This window comes from Polyodon spathula, chromosome 5, assembly GCF_017654505.1.
Source record: "Polyodon spathula isolate WHYD16114869_AA chromosome 5, ASM1765450v1, whole genome shotgun sequence".
Classification (NCBI taxonomy): domain Eukaryota; kingdom Metazoa; phylum Chordata; class Actinopteri; order Acipenseriformes; family Polyodontidae; genus Polyodon; species Polyodon spathula.
The window spans coordinates 50,045,554-50,059,528 of record NC_054538.1 but is presented as its reverse complement, the minus strand read 5'-3'; the positions used below and the strand labels follow the sequence as shown (position 1 = coordinate 50,059,528).

Here is a 13,975-nt window from a genome sequence, read left to right as displayed (position 1 = left end):
GCATTCCAAGTAGAATGCCTGCTGGTTTTGCCTCCAGAGCCAGAGGGAGAGGAGCGGTTGCTGCTGTCTCCAGCGCCAGAGGGAGAGGTCCCACTCCAGAGCCAGAGGGAGAGGAGCGGTTGCTGCTGTCTCCAGCGCCAGAGGAAGAGGTCCCACTGCTGTCTTCAGAGCAGGAGGGAGAGCCGCACTAGTTCCCTGCAAGTGAGGGAGAGCCGCACCAGTCCCCTGCAAGTGAGGGACCCCCGCACCAGTCCCCTGCAGTCCCACCTTCGTCGGCAGGAGACTATATGCCTCCGCCACCTCCACCGCCAGGAGCAGAGCAGCAGGAGCTGCCTGTCTCTGCCACCTCCACCAGCAGAGGGTGAATGCATTCTGGGTCCCCGTCCACCAGCAGAGGGTGAATGCCTGCTGGGTCCCTTTCCACCAGCAGAGGATGAATACCTGCTGGTATCACTTCCCCCACCAGCAGAGGAAGAATGCCTGCTGGTTTCACTTCCCCCACCATCACGAGAGGATCGGAGCTGCCTCTGCCTCCATCACCATCAGGACCAGGAATGGATGCTGGCGGTCCTCAGCAGCCCTTGCATAGGCTGCTGAGGGAAGCACGGGGAAGAACTGCCCGGCCGCAGTGGCCGAGGGCCAACACCCGCACCCAAGCTTGTCCTGACTCCCTGCCTCGCATCGCCCAAGGTTGCCTGCTGCGCCGCATCGCCTGCCTCTCCGCATTGCCTGGAATCCCCCCAGAGGGAGCTGCTGGCTATAAAGGGGGGAAGAGTTCAGGAGACCACCTTCCCCTGCAGCAGTTTCGCTGCCGGAGATCTTGGGAGAGGTCTGGAGACCAGATCGGTTATGTAGTGTGGACAGGGCCTAAACTGAGAGTGAAATCAGGTGATCAGAAAATGCAGTATCATTGGTCAAAAACACACAGGCATGTAGAAAAAATGAAAACTGAGCTGTTAAAAATATAAAGTTTATAAATAGTTAGATCTGATTATAACCTCTCATTTAAATAGTTGGATCTAATTATAACCTCTCATTAGCAATTTCTTAATTTGTATTAGCATGATGATGCGCACTGTGTAACTTGTATTGTTCTGTAAGTCATGAGAACTTGGGTAAGGATAAACATAGCCCAGTTTTTTTTTTTTTTTTTATTGAAAACAGACATATCAATAACATAGTATCGCACTGTACATTCATCAGTCCATTGTCCTATTGCACCAGGAAGTGTCAATATTACAAGGTCATTGTTTTGCTTTTCATTTTAAACAGCTGCTGCATGCAGTAACAGAGTGCTATCGTACAGAAAGATAATTGCTTAAAAATGTAAGCCTTTAACTATTTTGTTCTACAGAAACAAAGTGCTAAACCTATTTTAATGTCTACTTTTGAGTCTGAATTCAGGCACGCACACATTAAATTTGCAGTACAATAAAAAACGTATTCATTAAGTTAATTGATTGCTGTATCAACCTGTTTTTCTCAATGGACTTGAATGTTACGTTTGATTTTTTCAAAACAGCACCTCTGTGTGGATTACCATTATCTTGCCTTGACCCCTTCTCATGTTCAAGCTAGTTCAGTATCTCACTTGTAATCCCAAATGCTTGAAGTATTATCATGTTTTCTTTCTTCCAGCTGAGTATGAACTGCATGGCTCCTTATGTTGAGCCACTAAACTTTGAACTGGAATTTTTGTTCTCACAATACACATGCTTGACCCAAAGCAATCCAGCACATGGTTAGTCCCTAAAATATAACTACTGACAGATTTACTTGTTTACACGAAATGTTACCTTGAGCCTCTTTTGAGCTCAATTATTGTGTTGTAATTCCTAATATGCTAATATAAACTGTCACATGAGAAATGTGTATCTATCATTTTAAAAATATACGTGGCAGAAATATTTTTTATATTATTCTTAAAATACAATGGGTAACATCCAGGGGTTGGACAAAATCATCATAATCCTTTGACTGGTCACATAACAATCTTGTTGGTTATTAAAATTCAATTTTCTGAACACTCCTTACTGACATTTCTATGCTGCACTTCCCATTTAAACACAGAAACCCTGGTCACCTCTAGTAACGTTTTTATGTGAATGGGTTGACCATTTTGAGATTGATTTTTTTAAATCTCCCTGTGGAAAGACAGTTTACAATGGGCAAGGGCAGCTGATCTGATTATATTCCTTCTATCAAAGTCTGTCACAAATTACTGATGTTTCTCAAAAGGTAATGACTCAAAATAAAGAAAATTAATTGTCAAATAAATTTTACCGTTACAAAACCAGTAGTTTATTTTAATAAAATCACAAATAAAAGTTTTGTTCAAAAGTGAAAACAACAAGAAAACTCCCGTCTGCTTTCCTGCTGGGCTAGTTGTGAAAGCAGCTGATCAGCAATCAGTAAAGACCTGCTTTTCCTCTTCACCAGCTGCAGGGCTCTGGCCACCTCTGCACATGCATAAAGGTAAGAAAGGACCACCATCAACAGACAGGGGCTCTTGTTTTAATCTTCATTTAAACACTTCCAGCATATACATTAGTGAAAATGTCAACATGTTGCAACCAATTAAACAGGGTTAATGAAATCGTTGTAGGCACACTAATCCACAGGGCAACCAGGCTTCCTAGACCCTCTGTACAGATCTCACTGGCATGTTACAGGGCATCTTATCACTGAGGACACGGTCTGGTAAGTGTTCTTTTTTTACATGCTGTAAATCTTTTTTCAGCAGCACTGCAGGGACTACTGATAATAAATTTGGTGAAAGGAGTAATGGCACTGCATACTAAAGAGATGTACACTGGCTCAGTTCTCTATAAAAATACAAATATTTGGACACCGCAGAGCAGATGTTTATGGAGCTTCAGAGTCTGTTGGAGTTCTCAGGACCAGGTCTCAGAATTTCTGTAGGAATCGAAGTACAAGATCCCTGAGAGTGGCTCGCAGTATCTCATTGTTGTCACAGATGATGTGAGTGGAGTCTTCTTCCAGCTGGATCAGGGTGTCTTCATCCTGCAGGTGGAGGATGTGTCCATCAGGAGTGTCCTCCACCTTCACTTCTGTGATCCCATGCTGGAACAAGGAGAGGCAATACAATATTTTTATTTATTTAGTTTGACACAATTAGGGCTAATTATAATTCAAAATAAATAGGCTCGCTTTTATATGAAAGGATGAAAACTAAATAAACATGGTCTATGTGCAGAATTGCACATAGTTGTTTTACTTTTTTATTTTTTATAGTTTTACATAACATTTATGATTGAGTGTTTTAAAGTTGTGGATGAACATGGTTAATACAGTACAGCACTTTCCTCTTTAGTTTCATACAATATTAATAATAATAAATAAATCAGATGGTTTGATCATTTTATGTAAAATTTTTATCCCCCCCAAAGTAGCTTAGTTTTACACACATGGGGCTACCCCAAGAATAATTAAAACTCAGATCGGTAATTCAAAGTAATCTCACTTTGACATGAATGGATTTATTTATGTATTTACTTATTTTATTAATATTGTATGACACTGAAGACAATCCTGTTTGAAGAGAAATAAAAGCTATCTTACTTTTAGGGATGTACTGTATTGTATTTCTATATTCATCCACAACTTTTAACACTCAATTATAAATCTTACGTAAAACTATAAAAAAGAAACAACTGTGTACAATGCTACCCACAGGCCATGGTCATTTAGTTTTCCTCCCTTCATGTAAAAGCGAGATTATTTGGAACTATTTTCCAGGGTAGCCCCAGTAGTGTCAAACTATTTGGAAATAAAAAATAAAAAACATGTTGCTGCAGTAGCCTAATAAATACACTGCAGACCTGTGCTTTTAAAATACATTTATTAATTTATTTACGTATTTAATTACAAAACGCTAGGTTATTATTATAACCCAGGTTCCCTGAAATATAAATGTAACCATTATCTAACGGGCATTTATCCTAAAGACCCTGATAACCTGAATAATAGACCTGAATAAGCTATATCAAAGCTGCACGTGACAGCTTGTGACGCATTCGTGCCCGCCCCCGAGGGCATAACTGGACTGCAGACACAGTCATCATTTTTCCTTCAAGACTGCTGCAATCATGGTTGCAGCAACCTTGAAGGTTAATGGTTACATTTCTATTTCCGGGAAACAGGGTAATGATAAGTAATGACAATGTAACCATTACCTAAAGTGTATGAATACTAATGCTGTTGCAAGGCAATATTGCAGACCAACTGGAATGCTGCAAAACCCAAAGGCCACCTTGTGCGATATCATTAGGAACCCAGTACTATTGAGGGAGAAACCGTGACTGACGAAAGCCACCACTGTTGCGTTGTCTGCACCGACAAGCACATGTCTCCCTCGAACCTTCTGCAACAAATGCTGAAAGGCTAGTTAAACTGCCTGCAGTTTCAAACCATTTCTGTGATCATTCTACACAGCACTCCAGTCCACGATGGACACATCTGTGGTAACAACCTCCCTCCCGGTGACACTGCCCAAAGCTATGAGGCGCAGATGGACAGGCTGTTTGCACCAAGAGAGTGCCTTTAGACAGTGATAAAACACCATTAATAGGCAGTCGTGGTTCAATGCGGGCCGAAAAGCTCTGCTATTGAACCAGAACTGCAGAGGGGCACGTGCAGGAGACCCACGAGCGCTCTGTTGAGCTGAATCTGACAGAGTGGACAGCATGGACCTGAAGTCCAAGCACACTCCTAGATAGGAGGCTGACTGAGGCGTGAGCTGACTTTTTGCCTGTTACACTGTACGACCCAACCGGTGAAGGTGGCCGATGACCATTAACGTGTGAGCACTTGCCCGAGATGGATACGTCCTTTGCATCTCAATGAGGCCAGTATAGCTTCCCTGCACTTCGAAAATGCATGAGGAAATAGAGAAAGGCCAAATGGCAAGACCTTAAGACAGGTACATGGAAATAGCCACCTCTGAGGTCCGCCATGGTGAACCAGTCACCTGGCCTGAATGACTGCAACAGCTGTTGCATTGTCAACATTTTGAACCTCCTTCAGCTCAGAACAGGTTGACCTGCCTGAGGTCGAGGATTAGTCCGAGACTACCATGCTGCAGTCACTCCCCGAAAGGGAGGGGAACTGTGCTTCAACTGCTAAAGATAGCAAAATAACTGTCAACAAGGCCTGCTTGGAATCAGGACAGAACAGAGCAAACTTTGTCCCCATTAGGCATGCGTGTCTGTGGGAAACTGTTACTCAGAGCTTCTCTATTCCCAGGTGACCGTGAGAGAAGACGATCGAAGCAAGCAAAAATATTCGCCAGGAAACCATTTAGCACAAGCTCATCGGGTTTTTTTTTTTTTGTTTTTACTTCTGATCGGGTCATTGTTTGCCCTTCAATTGCTGCAGTGCCACTCAATTCCCCTTCATTGCTCCTTCAGAAAACTGTCAATTGTTTGATATTTATAAAGCAACTTTTTGAACTCACTTCACAAAGTTAGGTAAAAAGTGGCAATAATAATAATAATAATACATTAATGTACCTGCTTCTGAAACTAAAATATTTAGCAGGTATTCGACATATAACTTCGTTTTGACCATCTTTACACTTCTATTATAACGCCAGCTGCTGTGCTCTGCGTATAAACACTGGAAATCGATGATGAAGAAATTCACCCTTAGCGGTCCATTTATTCAGCGCTTGTCAGGCGCATAAGGTCCAATTTATTTTCACACGTGCCCCCCACCCCCCCCCCCACCTCTTGTTCGCCGTATTTTTCACATACCTCTTTATAGACGTAGATACTCTCCCGATCACTCATTTTATCACCAAACTCCTCAATAATGCGATCCAAGTCATTATTTTATCACTATAACATCTCAAAAAGCTCTGCAAATGTCCGTGATATTCTTTGAGCACTGGATGCAGAAGCTGCTATGTCCTTTATGTCCGTGTTATCTCTGGTGAAAACCTGCAAGTTTTTCAGAGAACTCTCGAAAATACTGAGCAGCAGGCCAGAGATAAACCCACTGCGGATCTTGGATTTATAAGGAACCTACGGCGATCTCCAGACCGTTAAATAGCAATGCACTGAATACACCGACACTTTTGACGATGATGATGCTGGGTTAGTCAGGAACGGTAAGTATTTCTTTATCGTACAGCTTTCATTAAAACGATAAAACTTGCGCTCTCTCACTCTGTGTGTGTGTGTGTATATATATATATATATATATATATATATATATATATATACACACACGCATACACACACACACATTTCATATTGTAGCTAAGATTGTAAATCTCAATATTGATCAATAATGCATACGAAGTTGCATATACAGTCACCATTAATATAATAATCTGTATTGTGACTAATGTAATGCACACGTCCTTGTTTGCTGCATTTACGCATGATCCAACACGATCGCTTCTTTCCACAGTAATCGATTGCACTGTCAACACACGCCTTTATTGTATCTTATGCAGCAAGTACAGTACCAACAGTGTTGCAAAAAATATGATTGCCATATTTACATCTGCAAATTGCCCAGCTCAATCTCTTATGTTGACTTCCGGGAATGTGGTGTTTACATCACTGTTTACATTTCCGACAAGCACTTCGCCGTAATTTAGGCTTCTTTTTCAGCCACATATGTGAACGCACTTAGGCCCCCTAAAACTGCAACTGTGAATGGAAATTGAGGCGGCCCAGAGATGGCCCAAGGCCGACTCAGTAAGTGTGAATGGTGTGTTAGACGCGCCCAAAAAAGGAGACCTATGATATGGCAAGACAAATTACACTGTGTAACAAAAAAAAAAATGTTTTTGTTCCTGGGTAGTAAGTGTTATTTCCTAATTGCTTATGCCTCAAAAGTATAGAGCATGGCTATTATTCCCCACAAACTTTGCTTTTGTGACCAGGACAGTGATATTTCAAAATATCACTATTTCCATTGGGAAAACGGGCAAATGTGTGTCTTTTCGTTCACATAGTCAGAAAAAAACAACATATGAATCCAAATTAACATGTAGTTATACTAAAGTAAAACTAAGATGACTACAAAAGATTTAGAAGTGAGTAGTTTTTCGAGATTTATAATTATACTGTAAATACTTTGTATTACTTTAGTATAAATACATGTTAATTTGGATTCATGTGTTGTTTTTTTCTGACTTTATGTGAATGAAAAGACACACATTTGCCCATTTTTCCAATGGAAATAGTGATATTTTGAAATATCACTGTCCTGGTCACAAAAGCAAAGTCTGTGGGGAATAATAGCCATTTTCTATACTTTTGAGGCATAAGCAATTAGGCAATAACACTTACTACCCAGGAACAAAAATTGTGTTGCATAGTGTTATCATTTAGAGATATCTCAAATGAATTTATATATATCTCTAAATTTTTTTAAGATATCTTAATCTTAAAATGCAATTTGAGATATCTCTAAACTAAATTAAACTATAAGCTTAGGCCCCTGGAAGCTCTTGATTTTTTTGCAGTTAAAAAATGTTTATTTCAGGAGCATTTTCTGTTACAATTTCCTATATTTTTTTTATAAATCATACGATAACAAAATTACCAACACAGGGCAAAACAGGCACCTTTTAAAGCTAAGCAGTCTGCATCCAGTGCCAAATAAAGCCTTATTGTTAAGCTTTTATATAAACTCGTAACACACAGGAGATAATATCGTAAGATATTAAACGGTTTTATACATTGTGCACTACTCTTAGTACAGATAAATAATTCAGTTTTATAAAATACAACCTACTTACCCTGCAATGGTTGTTTTTGTAAACTTCTTATCCTGTCTGTGTTTATCCATGCAAGTTCACCCCACCCATTAGATAAGTAATGTCATATTAAAAAAATTAAAAATATTTAATTTATTTATTTTTTTTTACTACTGGCTGTAAAAATAAGCAATTATTATATTAGTTTTGTTGATATTGTCTTGTAATGCATGTTTTACTAACTATTCTGCAGTACCACAGGGCAGTGGGGTCGCAAAGTCATTTTTACTGGCAGAAGGGCGTTGCAGTATCGCAGAGTTTAGAACCGCTGCTATAGAGAGTGTTTGTTGCCTGGTTTAAAAGGTTCTCCTGTAAGAGGATGTGTTTGTTTTTTCACTGGAATCTCGAGTTCATTAGGCTACAAATATAGTTTATATTACATTTACAAAATTTGTTTTTTTTTATAAAGAAATAATCTTTAAAAAAAAAAAAAGATAAAAAAATTAAGGTGCAAAAATGTAAATAATCAGATTGTTTAAGACCTGGTTTTTCTTTTTAGTTGTGTATTATATTTTTATTTCAAAAAACTAACACAACATCGGGAAGCTTTATGCTTGGTTAATACTTAATGGATTGTCTAAAAGCAGAGTTAACATACTGTGATGGGAAAAACAATAACTGTGTCAGTAACATTTCATTGTCAACTACCTTCTACTTTAAATGAACACACTATTGCTATATTTGAACACATTATCAATCAATCTGAATTTCTAAAGCAATGTTGATGCTGGAATTAGAATAGAAACACTCTCTCACTATTTGTGTGACTGACTTTCCTGCAGAATACTTCAATGTGTGAGTCTGGGAACATGCTTCTACAGATTTGCTGAACTAGTCACAACATGTGAAGGTCTCTGCCTATGTAATTTTCTTGATCTCTGTTTTTCCTTTGGCAACAAAAGATGTGAAGCGCTGGTTTTCTGATCATCTCTGGCTTTTTGGTGTTTGTGATCTCTCATGCTTACCACAAACATCATCATTCTTGCTCCCATGTCCCACTGTTAAAATTAGTTCTGTATAGTTTACAGAAAGTACTTTTTCCAATATTGTTTAGGATTATGTGAGAATATATGGTCCAAAAAGCTTGAAATTTGCATCTATATATATATATATATATATATATATATATATATATATATATATATATATATATATACTGCCCCCCCCCCCCCCCAATGGCAACCCCATGTTCCAAGAAACAGACTGTCTGGACTAACTTTGCTCACTGGCCTGACACAGCAAAGAGTGTGCAAGAAATACTCTCAATTTGCTGAGAGCCACTGAACACTTAAACATACATAATCCTGAGCCAGTGCTAGACCTCTACGTCTGTGCTTGTTCATCTAAGCCTGCTGGTCCGCGTATTTTTGGTTTTCAAGACTGTGCGTACCTGCGAAATGTAGATTCCTTTCTGAAATTCACATAATGACTTGCTCAATTCTAGGTTGGCAGATATTTATTAATTTATTTTTTAATTAATATAAATCGGCAATTATTTTATTGTTTTCTCCCAATTTGGCAGATCCAATTATTTTTAGGCTCAGTTCACCGCTACCATCCCTGCACTGACTCAGGAGTGCCTATACCAGATGCTCCACTCGGGAGCCCCTGTGGGCAGATATTTGCAATTGGCAACAATTTCTTTTAGGTTGCAAATGGCTACTGTATTTCAGCCACGCTGCTTTGCCTGCATATTACCTAGGTGACAGAGGAGAAGCACTAGTAAATTACAGTATTGACCATTTTGTGATTCAAGTTGGAAGTTTTTACTCAGAATGTATGACTGAGTGTTGGGAATACAGAGACATAATACATATAACCTAGATATAAATATAAAATTAATAAATGTATCAACTTGTTTAAATTAGTGGACCAGGAGCATAAAATGCATCTACAAATATTAACAATGTTCTTATTCTGGAGGTCATGCATGATGCAATAGACAGAACCATGGTTTCCAAAGGCTTCATCTAGTTTTTGTTTCCAGGTTGCTCAATAGATAACAAGGTAAACAGTACCCAACAAGTGAGGAAATACCTTTTGGAGTGTGGCCAGGAACTGCTCGATGGGGACTGCACCACTCAGCAGGGGTTTGGGGGCTCTGTGTTCAGGTGGCTCCTCCAAAACACGCTTCCTCTTCTTGGAGGGGGGGGGAGCTGGTGCCAGCTTCAGGGTAGGCTATGAAGGGAAGGTAAGCAGAGCAGAAACAGGACAGTCAGTTTCATACATAGGTGAAGACATCTCTTATCTAAGTTTCCTGTGCCATTAGAGGAAAAACAGCCTCACAGAAGCATATTACCACCTCCATGCTTGACAGTAGGTATGGGGTTCTTTTCTCTGTACGCCTCACCAGACCTTCTCCAAACATAATGACTATCAGCATGACCATATAGCTCGATTTTTGTTTCTTCACACCACAAAACCATTGACCAGAGCACATATCCATCATTCAAATGCCGTTTTGCAAACTAAGTGATTGTCCTTGTGCCATTTTCCTTGGACTGAGACCTTCACCATACAAAAGAGTCAACCTATGGTTGAAATGGAAACCCCAGTCCCACTTGTAGCCAATTCACTTTGAATATCTTTGGCAGTCAGTCTCAGATTTGTTGTTAACCTTCCTCAATTGTTCTACTTGTTCTTGGTGAAAGAACTTCCTTTCTTCCAGACCGAGGGAGCGTTGTAACGCACCATGAGTCTTGTACTTCTTGATAATAGAAACAGTTGAAATTGGAATACACAAATGCTTGGAAATCTTATTGTATCCTTCTCCAGCTTTATGACAATACATAATTCAGATAGTTCTATACTATTCCCCATATTGACTTATTGGTAATGACAGCAATCATCCTATGCCTAACCCTTTTATACTCGCTAAGAATGTTCACCTACAATCCAGCATTTTCTAGACTTTTCTAGAATTAGGTTATCATATTGGAATTTCTAGCACCTTGTAGAAAATACTATCATAGCATCAAAGGGTGTGAATACTTTTGAATTTGCTTTTTTGGAGTTTTGCAAAAAAAAAAAAAAATTGCTGAAATAAATAATTGTTATATCATTTTTTTTCAATCTACAAAAGCAAAATCTCTGCTACAAAAGATGTTTGTTTTCAAGACATTTCTAGAAATTATACACATAGTTATCATCACTTAAATATAAATACAGCAAAATGCCTTACTGACACACTACCTTTTACACTGCATTAGGAAGCACGTTTACACACCTGCTGTAAAGATCGAAACCTTTCTGCTAAGATACCAGTACAAGGAGAGACTTCACGTGGTGTTATTTATGTTTTTGTTTTCTTTGATAATTCACTGATGGTGAAAATATATCTTCAAAAGGTAGACATAAAAAAGTAATATTGTACAGTTTAGAATTTACTATTTGTTGTATAAAAACAATTTTGAATCGTGAAATATCATCTATATAAATATTCCTATTTTTAGAATAGGAATGGCTAAAATATAGTGGAGTTGTTAAAAGCCATGTTGTTTATTGTGTAACAAGTTGAAGTTGAGGCACATGCTTTTATATGTGTTTATTCAATTTGTCAAATAATCCTTATACCCCAGCATGAAAGGGGAGATAACAAAAGTGACCACAGATTTTTTTTTAATCCCCCCCCAGCCCCATTATCACCATGTTTTCTATATCCATTCATTCTGTGTCAACCACTCCAAACATGCATTCCCCTCCTCCAGTGTGAATCAACTCAAAACAGTTTTTTACTATCTGGCTCTGCTTGAGATCACCCATTATACATTGCACACCTGTCTTAGTTCATTGACTTTTCTGCTAGGTACTGAGAAATAAAAGTTTTAGTACTGCTGCAATGTGAGGGAGGCATTTTCCTGTCACTGAAAAAGGGAGAATGACATGTCCGCCGTGTAAATTACGGCTATCATTAGGCTATACAACAGATCCTCTCATATCCATCCCAGTAAGACAAGATACCCTTAACCCTTAAGGATAGTTTTCCAATTGTTTTTGATCCATCAAAGCCTTACTTCATGTTTCCGACTGCCATGTGACATCACTTCATTCGAAAAAGTGACTAGTTTTTCACTGTCCGAAAAATCGTTTCTACCACACTTTTGCCTCATTTACATACATTGACTACATCAATCAGAAACTGCAAGTGACTCATTACAGGTTTAGTGATTAAATAAGGACTGTTTCTACCGTCAGAGTTAACATTGCTTGCCTTTGACCTTTTCTAAGCAGTCGCAAAGTTCACATCCAGGTAATTTATTAGATTTGCAGCTGTTACAAGATGGCATTGGAATCAGAGAAGGAAAACAGCCCGTTTAAAAAAAAAAAAAATTCAAATGCAATTATTTTAGGAAAGCCTATAAGGAAACTTCCATATTTTTTTTTTTTTTTTTTTAATGGAAACATCGTAAGATAAAATATTAAGAGATTTATGGAATTGAGCTCTCTTTCGCCGTGAAAAATATACTCTCTTTACCACGTTCAGATGTTCTGTAACATATAATAACTTTGTACACTTAAGTACCGACATCTGAGTCTACAGCTTTACTGTGTTGAAATTAATGGGGAGGTGGGAGGGGCTTCAACCAGGAATACCAAAAACTTTTCCCTTATAAATATTACATATGCATGATCAATTAGGGGCAATCATATCCCTCACATGTACAACTAAAGCTAACAAAAAAAAAAAAATAACCTGAAACTTATTTACAGCCTCACAGGAAATTGCGTAACAGTTTAAAAATGGCAAATGAAAAAGAGCTTTGTGTGATAGATAGATATTATATATATATATATATATATATATATATATATATATATATATATATATATATATATATAGATAGAGAGAGAGAGAGAGAGAGAGAGAGAGAGAGAGAGAGAGAGAGAGAGAGAGAGAGAGAGTAATAAAACACTGGATCAACACAGCAGCTCTTGAGCCTGTATTTAAATGTTTTAGACAGCAAAAAGTAAACAAACCAGATCATGGGAGCGTACGCATAGTGATCTCTATGGAAAGCCATCTGGATCAAAAAAGCGCTGTGCTGCTTTCGAGCGAGTCAGAATCTCTTGGGACAGAAAAATGGCAAGCACATCATTCTTAAATGCCTCGCTTACGTGCCCAACTTACTGGAAATTGTATTCAGATAGTATATATTATATATTTTTTATTGCAACTTTCTGGTTTTGTGGAATGTAACAAACAATAACCAAAACAGTGAGTTTTTTTTCTCTTTCATTTTACAACGGCATTTCCACGTTTGTTTTACTTGACGTGTTTAAAGTTAAATTTCAGGTTTTCGTTTGCTTGTTCAACTACAAAAAGGCACAAGTAAACCTCATGTTATTACTTAATGAAAACGTGTCTCTGGCCACTGTTTACTGTGAAGAAACGGCAATGAAAAAAGTAATAAATAAATAAAATGCAGTGTTAATTTTATGTACTATTTATTTTGGGAATAAACAAAACAACACTTAACTTGAACTGCTATTTGGCATCCTTTTTTTTTGTTGTTAATTCACTGGGGTAAAGTAAGCACTACACAATATATTCTTTACTCCTGGGATATATTTTCCTACTTTAAAATATTGTAACGTCTTGCTGTAAAATAAAGGCACACACACACACACACGGGCCACATGCTCTGAGCAATATGTTTTATTACTTTTTGAAAACGAACAAATATCCAAACAAACATTTTAAATTATGAGTGAATATCCTATCATGAAAATCCTGTGCTCGTCCTAGCACTGGTGTAAGTGCACATTTACATTAATATAGTAAGAAGGACGCTGCAATCATTTCAGATTCTTGCTGGACTGATCACCTCCTGTACGCTTAAAGGGTGGGTGTTTTGTGGGGTATTTATTAGGGGTGCACCAATAAAGATTTTCTTTATCGACACCGATAGCTGATGGTTATCTACCCATATTGGCCGATACCGATAGGATACTGATAATAATAGACAATGCAGGAAAGCCATTGTAAACTACTAGAACAAGACATAGGGACTATATTTAAACCGTTTTATAATTATAAATGTTAAAAAGTTAACAGAAATCATTTACTTGTATTTGACAAAAATGAATAGGAATTGTTTAAGTTGCATTTACATCAGAAAATGAATACAAAAGAATAAAGTAGTATTATACTGTGTGCTTGACAGTAATTTATACATTTGT

General features: G+C 38.0%; 1 protein-coding gene across 1 annotated transcript in view; it reads right to left on the bottom strand.

Moving 5' to 3' along the window:
- Positions 1 to 1,116: 1,116 nt before the first annotated feature.
- Positions 1,117 to 13,975, bottom strand: part of ints9 (integrator complex subunit 9) — a 73,310-nt gene continuing 60,451 nt past the window's right edge. Inside the window, exons 16-17 of the mRNA XM_041250704.1 lie at positions 9,833 to 9,973; positions 1,117 to 3,084 (exon numbers count right to left, since the gene is read on the bottom strand). Coding sequence (XP_041106638.1) covers positions 2,908 to 3,084; positions 9,833 to 9,973 — 318 coding nt within the window. The 3' untranslated portion in view covers positions 1,117 to 2,907. The remainder of the gene's footprint in view (positions 3,085 to 9,832; positions 9,974 to 13,975) is intronic.